General features: G+C 55.5%; 1 protein-coding gene across 3 annotated transcripts in view; it reads right to left on the reverse strand.

Annotated features, from left to right (window-relative positions):
* ARHGAP39 (Rho GTPase activating protein 39) overlaps nt 1-27,219 on the reverse strand; it is a 173,871-nt gene that overhangs the window by 11,169 nt on the left and 135,483 nt on the right. For 2 of the 3 annotated variants that reach the window (XM_075415426.1, XM_075415424.1), the window contains exons 3-4: nt 23,711-23,791; nt 3,084-4,491 (exon numbers count right to left, since the gene is read on the reverse strand). In XM_075415426.1, coding sequence (XP_075271541.1) covers nt 3,084-4,491; nt 23,711-23,791 — 1,489 coding nt within the window. The remainder of the gene's footprint in view (nt 1-3,083; nt 4,492-23,710; nt 23,792-27,219) is intronic. The other variant, XM_075415425.1, reaches the window with a different exon arrangement.

Raw genomic sequence — 27,219 nt, forward strand, 5'->3', positions numbered from 1 at the left:
ATCCCACATGCAGAGGGACACAAGCTGCCCAGGATCTGACCTCACCCACAGAGCACCCAGCTGGGTAGGACCTCTGCAGAGCAAAGGGTACCCCTGCAGACCAGTGTCCTTCTGCTACTGGAACCAGCACAGCTTCTGGATATCACCCCGGGAAGAGGAGGGACACCAGCAAGGAGAAAAGCAAACAAGGACACTTGGTATGGGCTGCTCCCTGGTCCTGCAGCCAGCTAACGTGGCTTCATTGTCCATCAGCTCGCTCTTCCACAAGTGCAACGTTCAGGCCAGTGTCACCTGGGTTTGGTGGCCCTGGGGACATGACCCGTGGGCAGGCAGGAGGTGAGCCTTACCCTTGGCAGGGAAGGATGTGCCACACCATCCAGAGATGAGGTTACAGTCCTCACCACCAGCCGGGGAACTGGTGGGTCTGAGCAGGGACCATGTGCAAGGTGACTGCAGCAGTGCCACAGCCTTGGGGCTGGGATATAGACGAGGAACAGGAGAAAAGCAGGAGGCAGAACCAAAGTGCAAAGAGCCAGGGCCAGGCAGAGGTGGCAAGTCCAGGAGGGGACAAGGAAGCCACCTAAAGAGCCACCAGAGCTGCTGGTAGATGACTGATCCTCTGCTTCTTCAAACAAGCCAAGTTTCTTGTCTCCTCACTCAACAGCTCGTCCCTTCCCAGTGTTGAGGTCTCCTCTTTCCATTGACGTTGCTCAGCTCCCATCTTGCACCGTGGTGGTGATGGCAGGGACCTGGCCATGAGGACATGGGAGCTTCACCCCTTAAGAGACCCAGCCCCGCTACTCCTGTGGAGACCACACCACCCGAAAGGTCCTTCTGTGTCCTCCAACCTCCTGACCAGCTGAAGGCACGTGGAGCTTTCTGGGTGGAAGGAGATGCAGCATTTCACAGAATCACAGAACGGCTGGCGTTTAAAGGGACCTCTGTGGGTCACCCAGTCCAACCCCCTGCCGAAGCAGGGTCACCCAGAGCAGGCTGCACAGGACCTTCTCCAGGCGGGTCTTGAATATCTCCAGAGAAGGAGACTCCACAGCCTCCCTGGGCAGCCTGTGCCAGTGCTCTGTCACCCTCAGAGTGAAGAAGTTCTTCCTCATGTTCAGATGGAACCAGCTTGCTAAGGACCCCAGCTCAAATGTTGGTGCTGCCCATTTTGGTTTGCCACGAAAGCCAAGGGCCAGCGGTGCTGCTCCGGCACCTTGAACTGCTATGGCTGGGGACAATCCGGTGAGCAAATGCTGGAGGGAAGGGATGTCATTCAGAGGGACCTGGACAGGCTGGAGAGGTGGGCCTGCGTGAACTGCATGAAGTTCAACAAGATCAAGTGCAAGGTCCTGCACGTGGGTCGGGGTAATCCCAAACACAAGTACAGGCTGGGCGGAGAGTGGCTCGAGAGCAGCCCTGAGGAGAAGGACTTGGGGGTACTGGTGGATGAGAAGCTCAACACGAGCCCGCAATGTGCGCTTGCAGCCCAGAAAGCCAACCGTGCCCTGGGCTGCATCAGGAGCAGCATGGCCAGCAGGGCGAGGGAGGGGATTCTGCCCCTCTGCTCTGCTCTTGTGAGACCCCACCTGGAGTCCTGCGTCCAGCTCTGGAGCCCCCAACATAAGAAGGACATGGATGTGTTGGAGCGGGTCCAGAGGAGGGCCACCAAGCTGACCAGAGGGCTGGAGCACCTCTCCTACGAGGACAGGCTGAGGGAGTTGGGGCTGTTCAGCCTGGAGAAGAGAAGGCTCCAGGCTGACCTTCTAGCAGCCTTCCAGTAGCTGGAGGGGCCGACAGGAAGGATGGAGAGGGGCTTTTCACAAGGGTGTGTAGTGATAGGACAAGGGGCAACCAAAAGAGGGCAGATTGAGATCAGATATTAGGAAGAAATTCTTCCCCATGAGGGCGGTGAAACCCTGGCCTAGGTTGCCCAGAGAAGCTGTGGCTGCTCCCTCCCTGGCAGGGTTCAAGGCCAGGTTGGATGGATGAGCAACCCGGTCTCGTGGAACATGTCCCTGCTCACGGCAGGGGGGTTGGAACCAGATGATCTTCAAGGTCCCTTCCAACCCAAACCATTCTATGATTTGACGAACCCTCATTTCTGGTGGAGGAGCTCATTGAAAACTGAAGTGGGTGGACAGAGTGGAAAGGGGATGGTTTTCTCCATCCCACTCCAGCCATCTCCCCTCATGCTGCAGAGGGGACACCTCTGCTCATGCGCCTCCTCCAGCTGGATGGAGACAAGACGTGGCATTTTGGGTGTCCCCAGAATCCTGCGCTCTTGGAGGATGCTACGAAGCCTGGGCTGAGCCACCACGGGATTGCTAAGGGAAATCCCCTGCACTGCCACAGTTTGATGGTGCCGGGACGTGAAACAGAATCACAGAATCACAGAATGGCAGGGGTTGGAAGGGACCTCTGTGGGTCATCTAGTCCAACCCTCCTGCTGAAGCAGGGTCACCTACAGTAGGCTGTAGAGGACCTTGTCCAGGTGGGTCTTGAATATCTCCAGAGAAGGAGACTCCACAACCTCCCTGGGCAGCCTGGGCCAGGGCTCCGTCACCCTCAGAATGAAGAAGTTCTTCCTCATGTTCAGGTGGAACTTCCTGTGCTTCAGTTTGAAACACAAGGAGATGAGTTACGGAAAGCACATGAACCCCATGTGTGCACCAGGAGCACCGAGCACCGAGCACAACCTGGAACGGGCGCGTGGGGCTCTCCTGGGAGCTGGGCGGGCGCTTGAGGTCCAGGAGCTGGCTCCCACCGAGCAGCAGCCAGACTGAGGGAGGAGAAGCAGCGCCTGAAGCCACGGTGCCTGTGCCACTGCTTGGCAGCTGTGAAGGTTTGGGATCGCCTGGGGACCATCCTGCTGGATCTGCAGCAGAGGCAGGGATTGAAACCGGCTTTACAAGAAGAAGGAGCTTTCACCGGGAGGGCGCGGTGGGGATGCCACACTGCCATGCGGTGTGGACTGCCCAACCTGGCGTGGCACCCGAAGCGATGCTGTGCGGTGGGTGAGAGTTGGTGGCACGGGGCATGCGGTGAAGCCCTCCCAACACTGAGGACATCCTCGGGGACGTTACCTGAGACGGATGCAGGTAGGGCTCAGGGGAGGCCAGGTTGGTCTGCACGGAGACGCTCTTCTCCAGCAGGATCTGGGGGAAGCCCAGCTTCTCAAAGGTGTTCCTCTTCCAGTGCTTGTTCTCCTGCTGCGCCAACGCCTCGTCCTCGCTGAAGGCTCGCACCACCGGACCCGGCATGGGTAGAGGCAGGGCACCGTCGCTCTCATAGCCCGAACCGTCCTTTTGGGAATCCCAGCTGCTCCGTTGCTTCATGTGGTAGTGGGCTTGCTGGGCTTCCCAAGCCAGGCGCGCCTGTGCCAGGAAGGGCTCGGGGAAGCCCCGCGCCGCCTCCGCCTCCACCGCCTTGCTCTCCGTACGGTTCATCGGTGACCTGTTGGGTCCCGGGGTGGCTCGTTCCTCACCCAGCATCTGCTCGCCCAACACCTCCCGGTCCCCCGAGCCGTCCGTGGAGGAGGCGTTGGGGTCGTGGGACACGGAAGGCTTTCGGCTTTTCCGCTTTCTGGTGGAGGGCGAGTAGCCGGTGGAGGACAAGGTGTCCTGTTGGCTGGACCACGACATGGAGTCCTCGCCCTGAGCCACCTGGCCACCCGCTGGGCCAGGGCAGAAGTCAGGTCCCTCCATGCTGCTGTAGTCGCCTGATTTGATCTCCAAGCGTTGGTCCCGGACAAGGCAGGGGCTGTGCTGGAGCGAGTAGGAGCCACCGATGGGGTTGGGGGAATATTTGTGCCTCAACCCCGTCTTCATCTTGGGGCTGGAGCCCGACTGCTCGACGTAGACCAGCTGCCTGACGTACTCCTTGCCGGCGGGGCTGTACTCCAGGCTCATGAACCGGTCGGGACACTTCTGTTTGGTGAGCACCAACTGCTGGTAGGGCGAGTTGGAGCCTTGCTTGGGCGACTGCAGGAAGGGGTGAGGTTTACGGATGGGCGATTTCTGCGGCGAGCCGGCTTTGTAGCTCCCGCTGGCTTCGTACTGCATGTCCACGGGGGGTTCGTCGTAGATGGGAGCCTGGTACTCCATGGGGGGTTCCTCGTAGAGGGGGGGCTCGTAGGCGTAGCGGGGCGAGGAGGGTTGCGACTCGCTGGAGTGCTTGCGATGCTGGGCTTGGAGCGGGGAGCAGAAGGAGTCCCCCCGGCCGAGCAGCGGCGAGCAGCTGCCCACATGCTCAGCCCTCTTCAAGAAGGGCGACTGCTTCCTCTCCGGGAAGAAAACGGAGTTGTCGGTGTCGGGGGCGAAGGTTTGTAGGTTGGGCGACTGTTGACCGCCTGAGGGTCGCCGCGAACGGGTGCCCGGTTGGTTCTCGGGCGCGTAGCCGTTGCCTTGGTGCATGAGGAAGCTGGGCTCGCGGTCGGTCACCTTGATCAGCATCCGCTCCTTGGTGCCGGCGTTCCATCGCAGGGACGACGTCCTGCGGTGAGAAACACAGTGTCTCCATCAGCAAGTGAAGTCCCCTGTGCCCACGGTGGGGACAGCCACCCCTGTACCACTGCCCCAGGACCCCCCAGACCCTCAGCCGCGGCAGAGCCCAAAGGATGGACATGCCCAAGTGCCCCAAGCCTCTCCCATCAGGCGAAGAGCATGTCAGTGATGGAGAGATACCAGGTCATTGCCACTGTCCCAAACCCGCCCAACCCACATCTCTCCCTGGCCCCCACGGACCTCAGCAACCCTCAGGGCACATGAAGGTCATGGAGGCTGGAAAGCCAAGCCTCAAAAAGTGATGACATCCCTTGGAGCACATCTCTAGGAGACAGCCCTAAATCAGCCCTCCCCGCTCACACCTTGGTGCTTCTTGGAGCCAAACGGCGATGGAGGAGCAAGCACGGCCACCCACTGGGGACAAGCTGTGGGGCAGACGTACATTTGGGACAGTTTCATGGGTGTTTGGGCACACAGTCCTTGAAGGGAGCGGAGACTGACCCCACCACAGTTCCTACCTGGGAGTGGCTCTTTGCTGGGTTCTCCCATCCCAGGGCGAGAAGGAGAAGCTGCCTATGCAGAGCCCCACCTCTCCCATCTCTTCTTGCTTTCCATTCCTCGCAGCACCCAGGATTAACCCGTCTCACCCCCTCCGCCCAACCCCCTGCCCGGGATTAACAACCTCCTCCGGTTCCAAAAGAAGTTGAAGGCAAACCCCTCAAAAACCCAACCCCAACCCATGCAGAGATGTCCCAGCCCCAAGAAACGCGAACCCCCATCACCTCGTACCCCAAGCTAATTCTGGCAGCACCGAAGTGGAGTACGGATACGCCGGGGCTGGGAGGGAGAGACATCTTACTCAACTGCCTAAACCCATGTGACGCATGGACACCTCGGTCTCCAAAGGCATAGAGCACAAACACTGCAGGAGGTGAGAGCAGTAGCCACCATCCATCCCCTTCATCGCCGAAAAAAGTCTTAGGGCCAGCCCCGGCTGGGCTGAGCATCTCAGCACGGCTGCGAGGATGTGCACAGTGCCCACGGATAGGAAAGTGGGAGGCGGAGCGGTGGTGGTGGATGCCCACGGCTTCTTTTTCTTGATGCTCAGGCTCGCTGCATCCCTCAGCCGCTTCTCATCCACGTGCGATGACGTCCAGCATGCTTCCACTGAACTTCTTTCATCGTGGAGCATCCTACAGAATCTTGCTGTTGTGGGATGTTCAGAGACTGGACCTGCACACCCCAAACCCATGCGGCGTCGGGCTGGACGCTGCCTGGTGGAGCTCATTTTTCGTACACACAACACGCACATGTGAACAAGAGCCGATGGGGACCTTCTTAATTCTTCATCCCCAAATCGCCACCAAACAGGCAGCTTCTGCAGCAGTCCTGGTGCGAGCAGGGGTGAAAGCTCAGACACGCCGAGCATGCCAGGAGCTCACCTGAGCAGGGCTCAACAGAGACAAACTCATCCACAAGTGAAAAAAGCCTGGCCTCCAACCAGAGTCAGGAGTCTGACCTGGCCTCCAACCAGAGTCTCCCTCCTTCACCTCTACTTGAAGTCCATCTTTTTGTTAAAGCATTGATAGTGCTGGTGGACAACATCTCCTCCAAAAGATGACATGTCCCACAAAGCTGGGTCTCCCATCACTGATGCTCCAGAAGCACATCTGCAGGTTCTCCGTTTCAACCTTAACTGCAATTTGCAATGAACCAAGGAGGCCTTTTTTCATCTTTATTAATAATTCATGGGCAGAAATAATTACAATCTCAGGAGGATCTCGGCCCTGCAGGATTAACTCCCTGGGACGGGGTTGCATGGAGCTGTGCAGTCCGAGCAAGGCTGGCTGGGCTCCATCTGGGCTGGTCAAACCTTCCCCTCGGGGCTGCTCAGTTTCCTGGGATGAGCAAGAAAGCCCAAGGGGTGGGGAGCGACTCAACCCTCCTCAGATGAATCCACCTCTCCTGGGGCAGCTCCGAGCTGGCAGATCACCCACACTGGAAAAATTGCCCCTCTACAGGAGGGTGGACATGGAGAGTTGGACCAGCTCACTACCTGAAGTTGCCACCTCCTCACAAAACAAAGTATCAAATACTTGGAGGAGCAGAACTTCAGCCAAGCCTGGGCTTCAACCGGAGACGTGTCTAAGCGACTCCAGCCTCAAAGGCAACCACCACCTCATTTGGGACGTTGCCCACCACCTTGCCAGCGTGCTGCTGTCAGATGAGGAGTAGAAGAAAAGAATTTCATAGAGTCATCATAAACTCGGGTAAGAGCCAGGAAACAAATCTCCCAGCCGTAGGTTGTGATGTTGGAGCTGGATGGAGATGCTCTGTGGAGCCTGTTGGTGCGACATGTGGGCATCAGGAAGGGCAGGAGCCGGACATCACTGGTTGCAGCCTTGCCACCCAGCTCAGGTTCATTCTCCAAGGCTGTCCCAACCCATGGCATCTCTGATGAGGGACACAGTGACCTATCACCATGAAGAGTTGGCCCAAGAGTTGGCTTGTGCTTCTGCTCCCATCCACATGAAGCAGTTGACAGTAGGAGACTCTGAGTTACTGCCAACTCCATACTGGATCTCTTGATCCCGGTGACCTGAAGGTAGGAGGGTCCCACAGCTTTCATCGATTACAGATCACTGGAGCCTCTTCTCATGATGAAATCCCAGAGATGAGGGAGGTCAGTGCCCAGCACAAGAGGGCCTTCCCACTCCTTTTTGGCAGCACGCACCATCTCCAGACCCCCCACTGCCAGCACAGCTCTCAGAGGTCACACTGAGCAGCCCATCAGCCTTGGTGGGCACCAGTTCTGGTGCCAAAATGTTCCATCTGACGTCTTGCCCAAAGCATGCTTCTCACCACCCACCACTCTCAGTGGGTCTCACGGATTCGGAGAGCTGGAGGCAGCTCTCCTTCTGCTAAGTTACCTCATTAGTTAAGAATTAAACCTTTTTCCCTGCTTTGAGGTAGCTACGACTACAGCGAGATCTTCTGCGTCATGTCCTGAAGGTTGAAGACAGCTCCTTGTTTCTCAGAGACGGCAGCAAAGCCACCAGCTCTGGCCAGCTCACGCTGCCTTCCTCACTTCTATCTCCTTAAAAGCATGTTTTGGTTTTCCTTTTTGCTACCCTTGTTCCTCTTGGTTGCTTCCACCTTGTCCAAAAGAATTCATGGCCACTGGTGGGGGGGTTCTGCAAGAAGAGGGCTCTTCTTCCCCTGCACAACCCGGTGCAGCAGGGTGGCACATGGATCATCCCAGCGAGCAGAGGTTTCTCATCCACTGAATCCACTTTTCAAGTCCTCGGGAGATGTCATCCAGGTAGAGGATACTCAGGAGGAAGAGCAGAGGTGGTTTTCATGGAGGTGCCATCTCACAGGAGGGACCTGAGCTGGAGTTTGCCGCTGTCTCCAAAGCACGGGGAAGCACATCGCGTTATCAGTTCCACGCCGAACACCATGCTGGCACAGAAGACACCAGGAGCACCGTCTGCGACATGTCTGGGAGCACAGTCTGCTCTCCCAGTTCATTCCTCTCTCACTGTCAGTTATTTTTTCACAGCCACTCGTACTTTCTGTCCTTTAGAAAAAGGTGGAGTGAGTCCAATTAACCGAGTTTTGCAGAAAAATGCCCCCAAAGAGGCGTATATAAATATCTCCCCACATGAGGTTCCACCACGTCCTGGCACCCTGCTCATGGCCTGCCCACGACTTTGTCCTCGCTCCACGGAACGTGGGGAACAATTTCTTCCTTCCCTTTCTGTAGCAGCCTTTTGAGCTCCTGAGGACGTGAGCCTCCTGCCAGCTTCTTGCTGTTGAAGACCTGCAGGAGTTTGAGTCCCTCCTGACTGGCTGTTGGATCTCAGTCACTTATTGAGCCCTTCCAGACCCCTGAAACTCCCTCCACAACCACAGGAGCATGCCCTGAACAGCACAAACTACTGGGGCAGGGTGACGGGGGAAAGCCTTGCTAGGTCAGAAACGAGAAGAAACACTTGGTTGCATTGCCCAGCATCAACAAGCTAAAATGATGAGTGAGGTGAGAAGATAGATCCGCTATGGAGAGCACCAAGGAGCAATTTCATCCCCTGCCTACTCCATCACTAACAGGTGAATGTCCCACCCGCACGAAAGGACCAGGACAGTGAGCTCGGAGGCAGTGTGATGCCAGTGGGCAAGGAGGGATTATGAGCGCACCAGACCTTCTTGCTGCTGCACAGACGCTATCCGAGGTCTCCCCTTCCTTCACTAATTATCCGACCACAGAGGACACTAATTTATTTTCACCACGGTTACTAACTGCAGTAATGAGTGTACCCTCAGCAAGTTTGCTGATGACACTGGTACAAGCCCATGTACCAGTACAGGCTGGGGCTGACCTGCTGGAGAGCAGCTCTGCGGGTTGTTCCTCCCCAGGTGCAGGACCCTGCCCTTGCCCTTGTTGAACTCCATCAGGTTCCTCTCTGCCCAACTCTCCAGCCTGTCCAGGTCTCGCTGGATCCAGCACAGCCTGCTGGTGTATCCACCACTCCTCCCAGTTCTGTGCCATCAGCAAACTGGCTGAGGGTACACTCTAACTCTTCATCCAGGTCATTGATGAAGAAGTTGAACAAGACTGGGCCGAGTACTGACCCCTGAGGGACACCACTAGTTAAAAGGCCTCCAACCAGACCCAAGCTAAAAACCCGGGTACCACAAAGCAGTAAGAGGTAAACACCGAGGGATGCTCTGCACACCCCCAGGCTTCAGCTCTTCCACCAACGGGGAAGATTCCTCCCCACACGGGCAGGAATCCACCGTAAGGCCAGGTGTTTTAACTCAAACCGGCTGAAAGCACCTCTTAATTCCTGGATTTGCAGCTTGCATTAATATTTCAGCCAGCAGCCTGCATCTGGCAACAGCAGATAGGAATAAAAATCCCCGCGAAGCAGCCCTGCCTGTCGAATCCGCTGGCCAAGGTTGAGCTTTCAATCAAAATATTAATATTAACGGCAACCCATAAACCTGAAAGCTCCGTCGTACCGCCCTGGATGATCGCTAAACGCTAGAAAGCATCGCTGCAGACTGAATTGAATTTTCCACCTGCAAAAGGAATGCTGCGGGAGGCTAAATCGCCGCGGCGACGGCGCCCACGAGCAGCTCCGTTGCTCCGATAAACGGGAAGCGATGCGGGCGAGCCCCGCTGAGGCTGGCCACCCTCCTGGCACAGGAGCTCCTCCAGAAATTCAAAGTATTTCTGTGATCTCTGGCTTGGCACCGGGTTCCCTTTTGCTATTTTCTCCCAGTGGGGAAGGCAAGATTTTACTTACGAGCCTGCGTACGTATCCACGACAAACTGCTTCCCAAATCCCTCTCGTCTCCCAGCGAAATCAATTTCTGTGCAAATTTGCCTAATTTCCCGTGGACCGAAACACTGCGTTTATTTAGGGGAGGGTTTTTCCGAAGCGCTCAAGCACCTACTGCTCTGAAATCTCCCTGCCTGCTCAAACACCCCCTCCCCAGCCTTCCAGCCTTGGGAAAGTCGACGGCAGAGGCGAGCGGAGAGTATCTCCGGCACCAGGCTCCGTGCACGCTCCTTGCACGCTCCCCGGCTCCTCCACCCGAGAATTGCTCTGCTCCGGGTTCATTTTGCTGGAGAGACACAAGCAATCCTCACCCCGCGCCGGCAGACGCCGTCCCAGACACTTCAATAGAATTATTTCACCGCTGGCAATAATTGAGACCATCCACAGCATTCTCTTACCTTCAAGACAGGCGCGACAACCAAAATCGTTTTTCACGTTAGCGATCTCTGCCGCGACGCCTTTAACGGAGTCGATCGGCGGCTACACCAAATCAAGGCAGGGAGAGTGAATAAAAGCACAGGTCACCGCCGGGCTTCAGTGCGATTATTTTAACAGCGTCGTTCTGGCTTTTAAACGAACGGTACCGCAACGCCCCTCCGAAGGAGATTTAAAAGCAAGAATATTCACAAAACCTACCTAAATATGCACATTTTTTCAAGGCGTGTTCGCTTGTCCCGGTGTTATTCGGACTTTGCAGATGAAGACTGTAATTTTGCACTGGGATTAAACGGGGTTTTGTTTCCCAGGGGGGAAAAAAACCCTTAATAGGGGGGAAAAAACCCCTTAATAGGGAGGGAAAAAACCCTTAATTTGAATGATTAATTAAAATATATTGGTTTCCAACGTCCTGCGGATGCGTCAGGGCTCGCATCCACTGGAAATTAATGGGAATCCCTCGGCACCCTGCCACCGCCCCGCAATATAACCGGGTCCTCGTACCGTCCCCAGGCTGTCCCCGCTGTCCGCCTCCCCTTGCTCTTCCTCACCTTCCTCCCCCGGCCGCTGGAGCCGGGCGCATCTCCTCCCTGCGGCTTCCCACCGCCCTCCCCGAGCTTAACTACTGGGAGATCCCCAGTGCTAAACTGGACCGACGGCGATTCCCCGGGGATGGGTACGGAGGATGCCGTGCTCTCCTCCCAGTTGGGCACCGCCGGCACAGCCGAGCGCATCCCACTGCGAAGCCCGGGGTCAGCGATGAGCCGACGGCAGGAAAAAACTCCCCGCGCCTGGCACGCTGCCCGACACCGCGCCGGCAGTGCAAATATCTTCCTGCAAATGCCATCTCTGTTCCCATCTTTCTCCGCACTCCTGGAGATCTCACGTCCTCCTTGGGCTTCGTTTCTTAAGAAACCTGCGGATATTGTCAAAAAACCCCAATTTCTACAGCAGCCAGTGTGGGCGAGATGAAATCTGCACCGTTTGGGCGATAAAATGGTTATTTGGGGAGAAGTGTGAGAGCCGGGCTCAAGCTTCCCAACACCTGCACCGACCTCAGTGATGCTTCAGCTGGTTTCTGTGGTCAAACCCAGACTGGGCCATGTCCTAGCAATGGTCTGGATGGGGCAGGACAGAGCTGAACCTTGGCATGGGCTGAGGTCTCCTGGTTGGGCTGTGTCTGGTTCCCAAAGCCGGTGTCCAATCAGGCTGGCACAGCAGGGAGCACCTTGGGCTTGTGTTTTGTCACGTGTTTCTCCTCCTTTGAGGTTCTCCTTTCTCTCCTCCTTGCCCTCGCTTGCTGCACCCGTGGGTCTCCCTGTCTCATCCTCCTTTAGCTTTGGTTGGGATGGGCTGACGCATCTCTCTGACAGGGAAAACCAAGAGGAACTGAAATTTGGACAGGACTGATGTTTGTTGGGATCAGGAGGAGATGGATTCATCTCGCTGCCTGTATTCATGGACACCAGGTGTCACCCACCGCTCCCAGTGGGATGATTGGGGGCTGACAGCTCCAGATGGAGCCATGTGGCACAAGCCCATCTCCATGATCTGCCAACCTCTTCCCAGGATGTCCCAGGACTCCGTCTTTGCTCCGGGCAGGATCACCCATCTTTGAAGGAACCCTGGAGAAGGTGCAGCATTACCCCCAAATGGATGGCGTCACAGCTGCCCTCTGTTTTCTGTCTCCTGCTAAATACCAGCGGTGAGACCACAAGGACTGTTTGATGGATACAACATGAGCCATGGGGTGTCCTGGAAGCTGAACATCAGGCTCGGTCTTACTGGGGGAAATTCAGAGTGACGGGAAGCCTGAAGCCCAACATTCAGCCCATCTCTGTTGACTGTAAAGCTTGGTTTGAAGGGTGTCTAAGGTCTCACTAGGCTCCTCTGCACATTATAATTTCATTTACCTGGACAGGCTGGAAAGTTGGGCAGGGACGAACCTGATGAGGTTCAACCAGGGCAAGGGCAAGGTCCTGCACCTGGGCAGGAACAACCCCAGGCACCAGTACAGGCTGGGGCGGAGCTGCTGGAGAGCAGCTCTGCAGAGAGGGACTGGGAGTGCTGGGGGACGACAGGGTGACCATGAGCCAGCACCGTGCCCTGGGTGCCAAGAAGGCCGATGGGATCCTGGGGTGCATGAGGAGGAGTGTGGGCAGCAGGTCGAGGGAGGTTCTCCTCCCCCTCTGCTCTGCCATGGGGAGGCCCCATCTGCAGTGCTGGGTCCAGGTCTGGGCTCTCCAGTTCAAGAAAGATGAGGAGCTACTGGAGAGAGTTCAGCGGAGAGCTACGAGGACGAGGAGGGGACTGGAGCATCTCTCCCACAGGGAAAGGCTGAAGGAGCTGGGCTTGTTCTGCCTGGAGAAGAGAAGGCTGAGAGGGGACCTTTGAAATGCCTCTAAATATCTGCAGGGTGGGTGTCAGGAGGATGGGGCCAGACTCTTTGCAGTGGTGCCCAGCGACAGGACAAGGGGCAACAGGCACAAACTGAAGCAGAGGAAGCTCCACCTGAACATGAGGAAGAACTTCTTCACTCTGAGGGTGATGGAGCACTGGAACAGGTTGCCCAGAGGGGCTGTGGATTCTCCTTCTCTGGAGATATTCAAGACCCGCCTGGACGCAGTCCTGTGCAGCCTGCTCTGGGTGACCCTGCTTCAGCAGGGGGTTGGACTAGATGACCCACAGAGGTCCCTTCCAACCCTGACCATTCTGTGACTGATTCTGTAATTCTCCAGCTAAAATATTACCGAAGAATTTATATCTGTGACCAAGGCAAGGAAAAGCCACCCTGTCAAAATACCTTTTTTTAATTTGTGTTTTTTTTAATGAAAGGAGAAGACTCCAAGGTCCAGGGATTGTCCAACCCCTTGTCTCTGGATGGTGTTGTCAGATCGCTTTTAGCTTCAGGCCCACAACACCACATCTCTATGTGAAGTATCTCCCCAAGTTCATCGCCTGAGCGCTGCTAACTCCTTCCCTCTCGGAAAAGCTGCTCCCGTGGCATCTGCTCTAATTAGCAGCAGCGGAAGCTGAATCAAGACAAGAGTGAGATAACGAGCCTGCCCGTCCCCCCCATCCCATTCAATAGCACAGAATTTTCCAGCCACCCTTTTTGCAGCAGTGAGGGGAGAAGCGGGGCTCTGAGACACTGCTGAGATGATAATCCCCCCCCCCCCAACTCGTTTTCTGGTGAAATAGCAGTGGTTTCTGAACCACCACAGAATCACAGAATGGTAGAGGTTGGAAGGGACCTCTGGAGATCATCTAGAACACCACGTTGGGTGGACTACGGTATGCTGGACAGGTCTGCAGCCCACCCCGCAGACGTTGTGTTGGAGGCAACGAACCCATAGCAAAGGGATTTTGTGGGCTGTAGCTAAGAAGTAAAGGCTGAAACCAGCTCGGACGGCTGTCCCTGGTGAGTCGTGGTCTGGTAGCTCATTGCTGAAGGCCAGCTTGACCTTGCTGAAGGTCTGCATTAGCTGGCCACAGCACTCGCCTTGTCCTCTTGGTTGGTGATTAGTGAGCTCTCAAGCTACAAGGGGACAAGCTACGGTGCCCGGGGGGGGGTCTCCAGCGAGCCCCTCGGGATTGGTCTCATTAGCACCAACCAGGAGGAAGCACAAGATCAGGGTCTTCCAAGCTGGCAGATCCACAACACAACCCGTCCCGGCAGCCGAGGCAGGCACGGCACGCCGGGCGCCACGGATGGAGGGCACAGCCGCCTGTGGGAAGCCGAATGCCAGATCCCCAGGAGGCAACCAGGGCTGCTCTCCCCATCTCAGACGTATGATTAAACCAGTCACCCAAAATAGCCTGGTTTCTGAAACCCAAATGTCACCGAAACAAGAGGCGATTTTTCTTTTTTTCTTGGGAGGGAGGAGAGAACATGGAGAAAGGAGCACAGAGAGGCCTTTATCATTAAGAGGAATTAGCTGCAAAATACAAAGAGACCAGAAGCGACATTTCCTTAAATAGCAGATCAATAGGGGATCGGCTTTCTTCGTCTCCGTAAGCATGACAACAAGTTCCTACAATGGTGATTTTTAGCTCCTGCCTACCCCGGGCAGATTTCGCATGCCCCGGAGCGCAGCCCTCCCTGTTCGCTAAGCTGAAGCCCTTCATCCTCTTGGTATTTCCGACCTAAATCGCTCATCCCCGCTACGAACACCCCCGGGGTCAGTCTGCAGTCTCATGCCACCTCCCTGAGCTCTTCGCCACCAGAAGACCTCTCCCATGTCTTTGACCAGGCTCTGGGACATGATCAGCCACCCACCAAGGACTACAAGACCAATCTCCAAGCCCAGATGCTCGGTGTTGGGGCAACGTGCCAGACCATTCCTCCCCTAGGCTCACCTCCACCCTTGGAGACCAATCCCAGGAGATGGGTGACTTTGAAGCTGCTGATTGCTACCACGACTGCAGCAAGACTGACTGAGTAGCTTCTTCTATCAGAGAAGAGCTGTTGGCCATGGAGCCAAGACAGACCTGCTGGCCCAGTTTGTGTGCGAGCCACCAGATACTGCCATCGGCAGCACATTGGCTTTGAAGAACAGGTCCTGGAAGCTGGAGCTTGGCTGTTCCTGCTGGGAAACTCTTCAGCAGGAAGGGCTGCTCTTGGCTCAGAGGGACTCTACAGTTCCACCACTTGGGCCTACGCATGCGCATTTGAGAGAAGTTACTCGGCTCAAGCTGAGGATGAGGATGCTGGTTCACTTTTCAAAGCAAGACCACGGTTCTGTGTTTGGCTGAGCACGGAAAAAGTGCAAGGCTGTGGCAAAGAGCGTGGAGGACACTGCTCCAAGCTCCACGGTCCAGGGTCCAAGATATATTTGGAGAAGGAAACACCAACTGTTTCCTTCTGGAGAGGAAGGGAGAGACTGGGATTACCTCCCCTCTGCCCCATAGAGACTTCGAGTACTTGGGGCAGAAGTCCCAGCCCAAGAGGTTACACCACAGCGGCATGCCCAAGAACAGTGATGAGCCCTCCAAGCAACCCCTTCAATTTTGCTCCAAAATACGGCATTTTAATCTTACAGTTCTCCAAGGAACCACTGGCTTCAGGTCTGCGCCTCCTCACTACTTCTGAAGGAACCAGGCAACCGATTTACCTTCAAAGATCAGGAACGGGCACGTTTATTTACAGAGACGCCTTAAGCTGCGGTCTTAACTCACAGTTGTAAATGATGAAGCCTGAGCAGAACGAGCAGCTGGCAGCAGCACTTGTCCCCGCGCGGGACAGCTGGGACAGCCAACCACGCCGCTTCTGCTGGGCAGGTGTCTTCTTGGCTGGCAAATGTCTGTGGGATGCATCTTTGTCATTGTTGGAAGAGGAATGTGGCTTCGCAGCCGCCGTGGCTAAAATGGACACCAGCGGCGAAGGGAGCTTCAGCCCAGAGATGCTCCTGTCCCCAGGATGGGTCTGGGGTATGGGCTTCCTCGGGAAGCTCAGCTGAATTCAGAGGTTGCAACCAGAACGGGTTGGAGACCTTCTCCCTGGTGTCACAGCTCTGTTTGGTCTCACATACCCAGTGCGCGGCCAGTTGGCAGGAGCTGCGTTCAAAGTGTGATGTGGTGGCTCCTCACCTCTGCCCCAGGCTTATTCCAAGCTCCCACAAGTCTCCCCCTGAATTTGGTACCTGGCTTCACATAGCTCTGCCAACAGTGCAGATTAAACCCGTTCCCTGCATCCATGTGAAGGAGCTACGGCATCAACAACCAGCTCATCTGTGCCCAGATGGAGAAGGGCTGAACGTGGTCAGTGCAGGAGTTGGACACTGAAGAATCCCATGTCTGGAGAATGAATCTAGCAACATCTAGAGCACACAACTCATGTGAGAGCCAAGAGACGAAGAGAACTGTAGAAAGTTGGCAAACTGCAGCCACATCTCAAAACAGAGGTTGTCCAGGACTAAGGCACAACCAACTCCTCCACCTCAGGTGTCTGCTGGGCTACACGAGGCTCTGTGGACCTATCAGAGAGATGGTGCCAGGTCTTTTGGAAGCCAACTCCAATTCTCTCCTCACTTCCATACTTGCTTTGCTAGACAGTCACCTATGAGGCGACTCCTGTTCACCATGAGATGTGGGAAATCACGAGAAGATCAAAGACATCTTTAAACTCTCCTGGCTGAGAAGGTCTAGGACAAATTGGGGAAGATCACATCAAGAGCATTACAAGGATCCCATGCAGTTGAAGGAATGGCTGTCCTGCTCTCCCAACATGCTCCCAGCAGACACAGGACCCACTCCTCCCTGCGCATGAGTTGGACATCCTATCTGTCCACCGCTGGAGAACAGTCATCAGATCACATCTACTTCCACATCCAAGAGTTACAGATCACACAGAGCAGCCAAGACAAACTGAGCGTGTCCTGAAGAGCCGGACATCATGCACACGCCCAAGTGAACAGATTTCCCAACCTCTCCCAGAGCAGAGGAACCGACAGCAGGGACCAGGGCACATTTTTTGGGTCTGATTCTTCTGTTCTTAGCAAGTCCCCAAGTAATGAACCTCCCATTTCCCAGGGAGCAGAAGGGGAGAAGAGGGTCATTAACGCTTTGCTGCTGTGCTCCATGCCTGACACGCTGTGTTTCCCTCAACCATGAAGCTCCAGTGTCTTACTGGTGGCCGCAAAGTGCTGATGACCCGCACGTGGTACATGACATCCACCCGATCAGCAGTACTGAACAAATCAGGTCGCAGGAGCAGAGCAGCTGTCTGCTGGGAGAGGAGACAAACTCAGAGGAGCAGGTTGAAGGTCTCTGATCCGAAGACCAGCTCGGGCAGCCTTGGACCCTCCATCCATTGACCGGCCAACACAATCATGGGACAACAACATGGATGTGTCCCACAAACAAGCAGACTTCTTGACAAAAAACCACTGCATGGATTGGCAAGGAGCTCAACCCTCTCAACAGAACCGTCAGAGGAAAAATGAGGACATTGAGCAGCTGGGCTCCAGGGACCACAAACCAGAGGAATAAAGAGGAAAAGGTTAAAAGCAGTTATCATAATTGCCTGTCTTGGTGGGATTTGGATGCACGGGCTTTCCTACAAATGCCTTCTAGACAGACGGAGCAAGACGTCATCCTCTTAATGATACCCACTAATCTTCATTGTATTAGGAAACCTCTCGTAGCAATTGTTGGCTGGGAGCACCGAGACAGCGCTGTTAAGGGAGCGGAAAAATCCTTGCTGGCTCCTGAGGATGCTGCTGCAGCTCTTGGGGTGACTCAGGCAGCTGAACCCCAAAGCTGGACTTGGGGAAGATGATGCCATGGATGAGGGTGGTCTCCCAGCTGAACCCCACGGGACCTCTCCCCCACCAGCCAACCTCTCGCTTCTCCATCTGTACCCAGCCTTCACATGAGGTCAGTTGCCCCCTCACAAGCCACCCTGCTCCCACACTTTATCCAAACATCTGTAAGTTCTCCAGCTTCTCCCTTCCCAGCCAGAAGGGAGGAGGTGATGGAAGTGAGTGGACACATGCCCAGAAGGGAGCAAGCCCCAGCCTAGGTCTCACCAAGCTTCCTCCGCCACCAGAGACCTACAGAAGCATTGTGTAACTCAATCCTCTGTCCTTCTGACAAGTATGCTGTCTGCCCATCTCTTCTCTCGGCCTTCGAAGGAGGCAACATGCACTCACTGCAGCTTTGAGAAAAACCTGTGGGACTAACGCAAGACTCGGTCAGGAGGAGAGGGTTGGAAGCACCTGAGAAGATTGTAGGGCTGGAGACCTGATCTCCCACCCGAGTGCGAAGCCTCCAGGATCATCTCACAAACGGTGTTTGGAAGTGGCTGGATCCCAGGGCTGGATCTGGAGGAGCCAGGGCAGCTTTGCTTCGATGGAAGCGCTCAAGGGCTCAGCGCTCTCCACGATGGAGTCTTTAAAGCTCTGGTTGGGTGCCAGCCCGTTTTGCAACCACTGCCTCACTGCTGGCATGAGGCCGTGGGAAGACCAGAGATTCCCCGACCCCTTTGCAACCCGGCCAAGGGTGCTGGAGCACCAGCCTTTCCCAAAAACCGGTCCCCGAGCACAAGAAAGAGGTGTCTGGACTGCGGTCCCCCCACCCAGGCCTCGGCCAGTCCAGGCAGAGGTACCTCAAGGGTCTTCCCATTCACACAAGGGACCATGCGTGCATCCCTCTGAGCCATCCAGAGGTAGATGCCGACGTCGGGCTTGGAGGTGGCCTCCCCCATGCCATGGGCGCTGCCCACCATCTTCCCCCCCAGCAATGCCCTTTGCACCCTCTGGGATCTGCCCAGCCTTGGTCCATCCTGGGAAGAGCTGCCAGCCAAGCTCCAGAGAAGCTGAAATGAAGATGCCTTTATGCAGGGTGATTTTCAGGATGCGCCACGCACCCTCCTCCTTAAAATGAAACCCGTTAATATGAAATCATCCCTGCCGTCACGAGCTAGGACCAGTGAGCTTTGCACCAGTACAGGCTTGGGGTGGACATGCTGCAGAGCAGCTCTGCAGAGAGCGACCTGGAAGTCTGGGTGGGCAACAAGTCAATCATGAGCCAGCAGTGTGCCTTGGTTGCCAAGAAGGCCAATGGGATCCTGAGGTCCCTTAAGAAGAGTGCGGCCAGTAGGTCAAGGGAGGTTCTCCTCCCCCTCTACTCTGCCCTAGGGAGGCCCCATCTGGAGTACTGTGTCCAGTTCTGGGCTCCCGAGTTCAAGAAAGATGAGGAGCTACTGGAGAGAGACCAGTTCTGGGCTCCCCAGTTCAGGAAAGATGAGGAGCTACTGGAGAGAGTCCAGCGGAGGGCTACGAGGATGGTGAGGGGACTGGAACATCTCTCCTACGAGGAGAGGCTGAGGGAGCTGGGCTTGTTCAGCCTGGAGAAGAGAGGGGACCTTCTAAATATCTGCAGGGTGGGTGTCAGGAGGATGGGGCCAGACTCTTTGCAGTGGTGCCCAGCGACAGGACAAGGGGCAACGGGCACAAACTGGAGCAGGGGAAGCTGCAGCTGAACATGAGGAAGAACTTCTTCACTCTGAGGGTGACGGAGCCCTGGCCCAGGCTGCCCAGAGGGGTTGTGGAGTCTCCTTCTCTGGCGACATTCCAACCCCGGCTGGACGCGGTGCTGTGCAGCCTGCTCTGGGTGACCCTGCTTCGGCCGGGGGGTTGGACTTGGTGACCCACAGAGGTCCCTTCCAACCCCTGCCATTCTGTGACTCTGTGACTTCAGCTTTTACGAGGGCCAGAGTAGCGTGCAGGTGGCACTCACATGGTTAATTAAAAAAACCCACCCCAGGCTGTGCCGGCTTCTCTCTCCATCTCCCTTGGCAGCCCCCAGAACGGCACTTGAGACCCGTTCTTCCAGAAGGAAGTCCACTCTCAGCTAATTAAGCAAAGCCGCTAATTAGCATCCTGGCTGGATGAGAAGGGGGGGAGGGCAGCGAGGGCTGTCTGTGGGTTTTTAGTAAAGTCGGGCTGGGGAAGATGGAGGCATCTCCTGCAGCAAAGCAGACGCCGGTGCAAACGGGTCATGTGTGCTAACCGCAGTGAAATTTAATCTTTTAATTGCCTGGGCGGCCGCGGGCATCTGCCAGCTGGAGGGGGAGGGGGACCGCTGCCCCCAAAACCCGCATCGTCCCTCGTCTCCGATTGCAGCTCGCATCCGGCACTGCCGCGCAGCCGGCGTCGGGTCAGGGCTGATCAGTGCCGGATCACTAACCCCGATCGCAGCAAAAACTGCACGGCGTGTCCCTGCCACCGCTCCGCGTCCCTGCCACCACTCCGTGTCCCTGCCACCGCTCCATCTCACCCCTGGACACAGGCTCAGCTCCCGCTGCCAACTCTGACCAAGGCACGCTCGATGCCCGACAACAGAGCGGAGGAGGCACCTCCAAACCCCGCTCCCAAACCAAACAGCGGATCCAGGCCGGACAAATCACACTCCCCTCCACCCTCCCTCGCCTCTCCCACCTGCAGACGGGGAACTGCATCCACGCAGAAGGAAGAAAGGATGCTTCGGAGTAAAGCTTCCCGTGGGCACTGTTCTCCGAGTTCACCTGGTGCTCCTGGAGAGTATTAGGGCTACGAGGATGAGGAGGGGACTGGAGCATCTCTCCTATGAGGAAAGGCTGAGGGAGCTGGGCTTGTTCAGCCTGGAGAAGAGAAGGCTGAGAGGGGACCTTAGAAATGCCTCCAAATATCTGCAGGGGGGGGTCAGGAGGACGGGGCCAGACTCTTTGCAGTGGTGCCCAGTGACAGGACAAGGGGCAATGGGCACAAACTGAAGCAGAGGAAGTTCCAGCTGAAGATGAGGAAGAACTTCTTCCCTCTGAGGGTGACGGAGCCCTGGCCCAGGTTGCCCAGTGGATTTGTGGATTTTCCTTCTCTGGAGATACTCAAGACCCTCCTGGACAAGGTCCTGTGCAGCCTGCTCTGGGTGACCCTGCTTCAGTGGGGGGCTGGACTAGGTGACCCACAGAGGTCCCTTCCAGCCCCGACCATTCTGTGATTCTGTGATTCAGCTGGTGGGGGTAAACACCAGATTCCACCACCCTATTTGTTTCATCTCCTAGAAAGCCTGTTTTTTTTCCCCCTCTTGCTTCAGCGGCAATTAATTCCGATGCTCCTGGGAGGTCACTGCAGAAGCAGTGAATTACAGGGCAGGCAGGGTGGCACATGGCCAACGCCGTTGGGTGATTTTCCACTCGCACGTGCCTAGAACTGGGACGGAGATTGCCGCAAACCACGCCGATGTGGAGCGGCTGGCCAGCACGCGGCGTCACGGAGCAGCGGGGAAGGGAACGCAGAGCATTGTGCCCTCCCAGTCCCCACTGCTGGCACGGAAAGCCAAGCAAGCACCAGAGGTTCTTCAGGTCCTGTGCATCTCCAGAAAACCCCCAAAACGGCGTATTCATCAAAGCCCAGAGCAACCAGACAGGCATCAACTCCGAAACCTCCCAAATCTGACCATAGTCTATAGGCTTAAAGTTAGGAATTGGGATGAACGTGGTGTTATGGAGAAAGGCTTCGGGCCACCACTTGTGTGCAGGTCTGCAAAAGCATCCAGTGCAGGTGTTGATCCTCCCTGTTCCCACCTGATTTGATCTCGTTGATGCCAGTAGGTACCACACAACCCTACCTGCGCAGGCTGGGATAGGGTGAGAGTGAGATGGGTCTGTCTGGGGCCGTGGGATGGTCCCCGACTGCAGAGCTTCACCACCACCTCCATCCTGGCAGGTGATGACCAAGGGAGCTGCTGGAGAGAGTCCAGAGGAGGGCTACGAGGATGAGGAGGGGACTGGAGCATCTCTCCTACGAGAAGAGGCTGAGGGAGCTGGGCTTGTGCAGCCTGGAGAAGAGAGGGCTGAGAGGGGACCTTAGAAATGCCTCTAAATATCTGCAGGGTGGGTGTCAGGAGGACGGGGCCAGACTCTTTCCAGTGGTGCCCAGCGACAGGACAAGGGGTAATGGGCACAAACTGAAGCAGAGGAAGTTCCAGCTGAACAGGAGGAAGAACTTCTTCCCTCTGAGGGTGACGGAGCCCTGGAACAGGCTGCCCAGGAAGGCTGGGGAGTCTCCTTCTCTGGAGATATTCAAGACCCACCTGGACGTGGTCCTGTGCAGCCTGCTCTGGGTGACCCTGCCTGGGCAGGGAGGTTGGACTGGATGACCCACAGAGGTCCCTTCCAGCCCCGACCATTCTGTGATTCTGTGATTCTGTGAAGGGGGGCACTAAGCAGGGCAAGGGGGGGGATTCTGCCCTTCTGCCCCGCTCTGCTGAGACCCCCCCGGGAGTCCTGCATCCAGCTCTGGAGCCCTCAGCACAGGACAGACCTGGAGCTGCTGGAGTGGGGCCAGAGGAGGCCCCATCAATGATCCTCGGGCTGTAACCCCTCTGCTGGGAGGAAAGGCTGGGAGAGCTGGGGCTGTTCAGCCTGGGGAGGAGAAGGCTGTGGGGAGACCTCAGAGCAGCTGCCAGTGCCTGGAGGGGCTGCGAGAGAGCTGGAGAGGGGCATGGGACAAGGGCAGGGGGTGATGGGACAAGCGGTGAGGGCTTTGAACTGAAAGAGGAGAGATTTAGATTACATATAAGGAGGAAATTCTTCCCTCTGAGGTTGGTGAGGCCCTGGCCCAGGTTGCCCAGAGAAGCTGTGGCTGCCCCCTCCCTGGCAGTGTTCAAGGCCAGGCTGGACGGGGCTTGGAGCACCCTGGTCTGGAGGAAGGTGTCCCTGCCCATGGCAGGGGGTTGGAACTGGATAATCTATAAGGTCCTTTCCAACTCAAACCATTTGGTGATTCTATGATCTCCAGAATTCTCTGAGGCAGGATAAGGTGGGTCACCTAAGGTGCCTCCTTCAGCCACTGACAGATGGTGGCCAAGAAGCCACCTGGGCTGTATCAAGAGCAATTTCTCAGCTCCCCTCTAAATCCATGCCTGCTCAGAGTGCTTTGGGGTTTAAAGGCAAAAAGCTTGTTCTGAAAGCGGCGATGCAGGAGCCCAGCACACGATCGTTCCCTACCTCTGATCATCTAACGAGACACACTCAATTCTGATGGTTTTTTGTCCATGTCCAAGGCATTAGTCCACATCAACAATAGTGAGAAGTCACGGCCTTTGTGCACCTGAACCACTCATGCAAACTTTAGGAAGGGCATTTTGAGCTGTAACGAAGACAAGCACGACACTACATTATTTTCTAGCAACATAAATCCATGAAAGCTGGAGGTGGACTTTCCCTTTGGCCCTTGAAAGCCTGATCTGAGCAAGAGAAAGCTCACATCTGTCTTACAAATGGACTCTGGAAGCAGCTGGACCCACAGGCTGGAAGAGATGGCTCATTTCTCAGGGGGCTTTCCCACCTCCAGAGCTCTGTGGAGACAGCTGGGCTTGCTGTGGTGACAGATTAAAACCACCTCCATGCAAACCTGCTCATAGTTGTTGCAAAAATCTTAGGAAAGAGCCTAGAAATCTGTTCCAGTGTGGAAAGACGTTCAAGCCACCACCCCACTGCGATGCCACATGCTGGGGTGGACCAGGAGCACTGGGTGAGTCCTCCCCCTTCTCGAACTGATGATGGAGCCTCATGAAATCCCACATACCAGGAGCTCACCCCGAGGTGTGACCCCATCACCGGACAGCCCTGCTGCTCCTCCTGTCCTGCTCCAGTTTCTGGTCACAGGTAGGAGCCGCTCAAACCAGGACAGCCGCATAAAGAGGACGGATGGTCTCTCCACCAAAGACCCATCAAAACAGATCTTAAGGTTTATTGAAGGGTGGTAGGAAAGCTAAAAACCACAGCACGTGAAGGGAAGGGGATGGGGAGGAGGATCGGAAGAGCACAAAGAAGACACTGTTGTTACTGCGCAGGTCAGCCCACGGGCTGTCCCACACCCCCGCCTTGCCACCAAGGCCACATTGCAGACCCCAACCCCAATACCGGAGCGAAATTTTGGCTACCTGTAGTGGAGGAGTTGACCTTCCGCACTGTAATCCCGATAAATGTCATATTCTTTCTCAAACACTCCGGCAGGTGACGAACTGCAATACAGTAACAGTGAACAAGGAGTTACCAACGGTGACCACCACGCGCACGCGCCCTTCCTAAAGTCTCCTTCACTTCAGGGTTAATGAAGATGGACCCACAAAGATGGGCTCCTGGTCCCCACCAGCCTGGGAGCTGCACTTGGGACCTGCCCCTACCTCCTCGCACCAAGCTTTGAGTCATTAATCAGTTGTTTAGCAGATAATGACCAAGCCCTCCACGGCTGTGGTCTCCAGCTTCATTCCAAACCCTGAAAACTCCGTATTCTCCCTTAAACTCCGCTTATTTGTGAAGAATGGCTGGAGACATGCCTGGACAGATCCTAAGGATCTCATGGCTTTGTCCAACCCCTGGTGCTTTCCAAGCGCAGCCCTTCCTGGTGCCTTGAGCATCACTCACAGAATCACAGAATCACAGAATAGTAGGGGTTGGAAGGGACCTCTGTGGGTCATCTAGTCCAACCCTCCTGCTGAAGCAGGGTCACCTAGAGCAGGCTGCAGAGGACCTTGTCCAGGCGGGTCTTGAATATCTCCAGAGAAGGAGACTCCACAACCTCCCTGGGCAGTCTGTTCCAGTGCTCCGTCACCCTCAGAGGGAAGAAGTTCTTCCTCATGTTCAGACGGAACTTCCTGTGACTCAGTTTGTGCCCATTGCCCCTTGTCCTGTCACTGGGCACCACTGCAAAGAGTCTGGCCCCGTCCTCCTGACCCCCACCCTGCAGATATTTAGAGGCATTTCGAAGGTCCCCTCTCAGCCTTCTCTTCTCCAGGCTGAACAAGCCCAGCTCCCTCAGCCTCTCCTCGTAGGGCAGATGTTCCAGTCCCCTCATCATCCTTCACTCTTCATCTTCATCACTCTTGCTCCTCGTTTGTCTCAGATGCTCAGAGCCACCGCAGGCAGAGGGGACGAGTGCCAGAAAAGCCTTTTTTGGGACATTCTTATCTACCACGTTGCAGTCTGAGCCTGCAGAGCCCTCGCTCCCAGAAGACAGAGAAGGTCACCGCACCAACAGGTACCATCCTATTCCAAGAGACACCTTACCTGAGCCCACTGGTTGGAGAAACACACAAAACCAAAGGACCTAGAGGTGCAGGATGGGGTTTACACGCTGCTTTTTGGACTATCGCCAGCTCAAAGCCTCTCCTAGAAGAGCAAACCCACCCTTGCTCCGCATTCCCTTTGGCTTCGTGCTTGCCCAGCAGCCTGGAATCCGCATCGAGACCCTCCAACACCTCCCAACAAGGCACATGACCACTCAAGAGTCCTTGTCTAAGGGCAAGGCTTTCCAGTATTGGTCATACTGGTTGCCAAAATTCGCTCGACGAGAACAGGAAAGGTCTCTTTTTTTTTTTTCGCCTTAACAGCCCTCCGCCGCGGGGATGCGCAAATAACCAGGCTCGTTCAGAAAACAGACGGCAATGAGAAAATTACGAGACATTTGCTCCGCATCGGAATGTAACAGCGAACATCTGGAGAAATAACTTGGTTCTGAGCAGTTTTCGAAGAAACAGCATTAACCCCCCTCCCCATGTACACATTAAGATGCTTGCGTTAATAAAATTCAGATCGGATGTTGGTTTCGGAACAAGAAGAAAAGGAAAAGAAACAAATCTTCTTAATAGGATAGACCTCAAAAATTTTATTCAAGCAAGAGGCAATAAAATTAAGCTTCTGTCAAAGCGAGTTTTAATGAGTCTTCTGAGCCCTGAAATTACGAATGTGTTGAACTGCTTAATCCCTTTTTTCCTCTCAAGTGCACATAAATGAGAGCACCTCCTCCTCCAGGACAAGTTGACCATGAGCCAGCAGCGTGCCCTGGGTGTCAAGAAGGCCAATGGGATCCTGGGGTGCATGAGGAGGAGTGTGGGCAGCAGGGCGAGGGAGGTTCTCCTCCCCCTCTACTCTGCCCTAGTGAGGCCCCATCTGCAGTGCTGTGTCCAGTGCTGGGCTCCCCAGTTCAAGAAAGAGAAGGAGCTACTGGAGAGAGTCCTGCGCAGGGCTGTGAGGATGAGGAGGGGACTGGAGCATCTCTCCTACGAGGAGAGGCTGAGGGAGCTGGGCTTGTTCAGCCTGGAGAAGAGAAGGCTGAGACGGGACCTTCGAAATGCCTCTAAATATCTGCAGGGTGGGGGTCAGGAGGACGGGGCCAGACTCTTCCCAGTGGTGCCCAGCGACAGGACAAGGGGCAACGGGCACAAACTGAAGCAGAGGAAGCTCCAGCTGAACCCGAGGAAGAACTTCTTCCCTCTGAGGGTGACGGAGCCCTGGAACAGGCTGCCCAGAGGGGCTGTGGAGTCTCCTTCTCTGGAGATATTCAAGACCCGGCTGGACGCGGTCCTGTGCAGCCTGCTCTGGGTGACCTTGCTTGGGCAGGGGGTTGGGCTGGGTGACCCACAGAGGTCCCTTCCAACCCCTACCATGCTGTGATTCTGTGATTCTATGATCTAAGGCCGGAGATTCTGCTCCCAGTTTGGTATTTCACGCAGCGCACGGCACAGTACAACCCTTGTCTTCATGCAGCTGCTTCCGCGCTTTCTATCCCAGCATGAATTTGAAACTGGAGCCCCAAAACACGCCCAGGAGCAGGGTCAGCCCATGAGACTCGTGGGATGAAACAGCTCAGCACGGTTTCCTCTCAAATACACACGCTGACTTGACATATATTAACACCTCGTAATCTTTAATATTTCCTTAGGCTGCCACCTCCTTCTCTTGAGATAAATCTATTAAAACCTCAGATCTCATGGACATCCAACCCATCCGTGGTCCGAAAATGCCAGGCAAAGCAGTACGATCAAGATCAACTGGAGAGCTTCAAATCCATCCCAGCAGCTGAGCCAGATCTGGAGTAAAATTGCTGCCGGCACGCTGTGGGCGGCATTGCTCCTTCTTCAGGTACTGATGAGTCAGCCTTGGCTTCGTTATTGTCGCCATCGGCTCTTAGCAGTGAAGATCAATCAAGAGATTGATGGCAAGGATCTCCATCCAACAGCAACATTGCGAGATGCAAGCTTCGAGGTCGGGATGAACACAGCAGCGTAACGCCTGGGATATCCCCTCTGCTCTTCTGCATCCTACAAGAGATAAGAACTCACCCCTCCACTGCCACTGCTAAGGTCCCACTCGTTATTTTCGGGGTGATTTTAGAAAGTTCTGAACAAAAAGATGCCATGTGGTCACAGCACGTAGAGTTCCAAGACTAAAAAAAGACCTGGCTAGCTGACCTGTGTCCCTGAAACTGGAGGTCTGGCTCACGTTGGAAAGAAATATCATGCCACAAGCAGGAGACAGTCAGGGAACTGGTGACAGTCTTCCACCAGTTAACACCTTCTGGAAGACAAAGGTGCTGTGGGATGCTGCAGTTCACAGACATCAAATGGTGATGTTTCATTTCGTCCTCAGTAACTGGAAGACATTTTGCAGA

Source organism: Opisthocomus hoazin, chromosome 3 (genome assembly GCF_030867145.1).
Source record: "Opisthocomus hoazin isolate bOpiHoa1 chromosome 3, bOpiHoa1.hap1, whole genome shotgun sequence".
In the NCBI taxonomy this organism is placed as follows: domain Eukaryota; kingdom Metazoa; phylum Chordata; class Aves; order Opisthocomiformes; family Opisthocomidae; genus Opisthocomus; species Opisthocomus hoazin.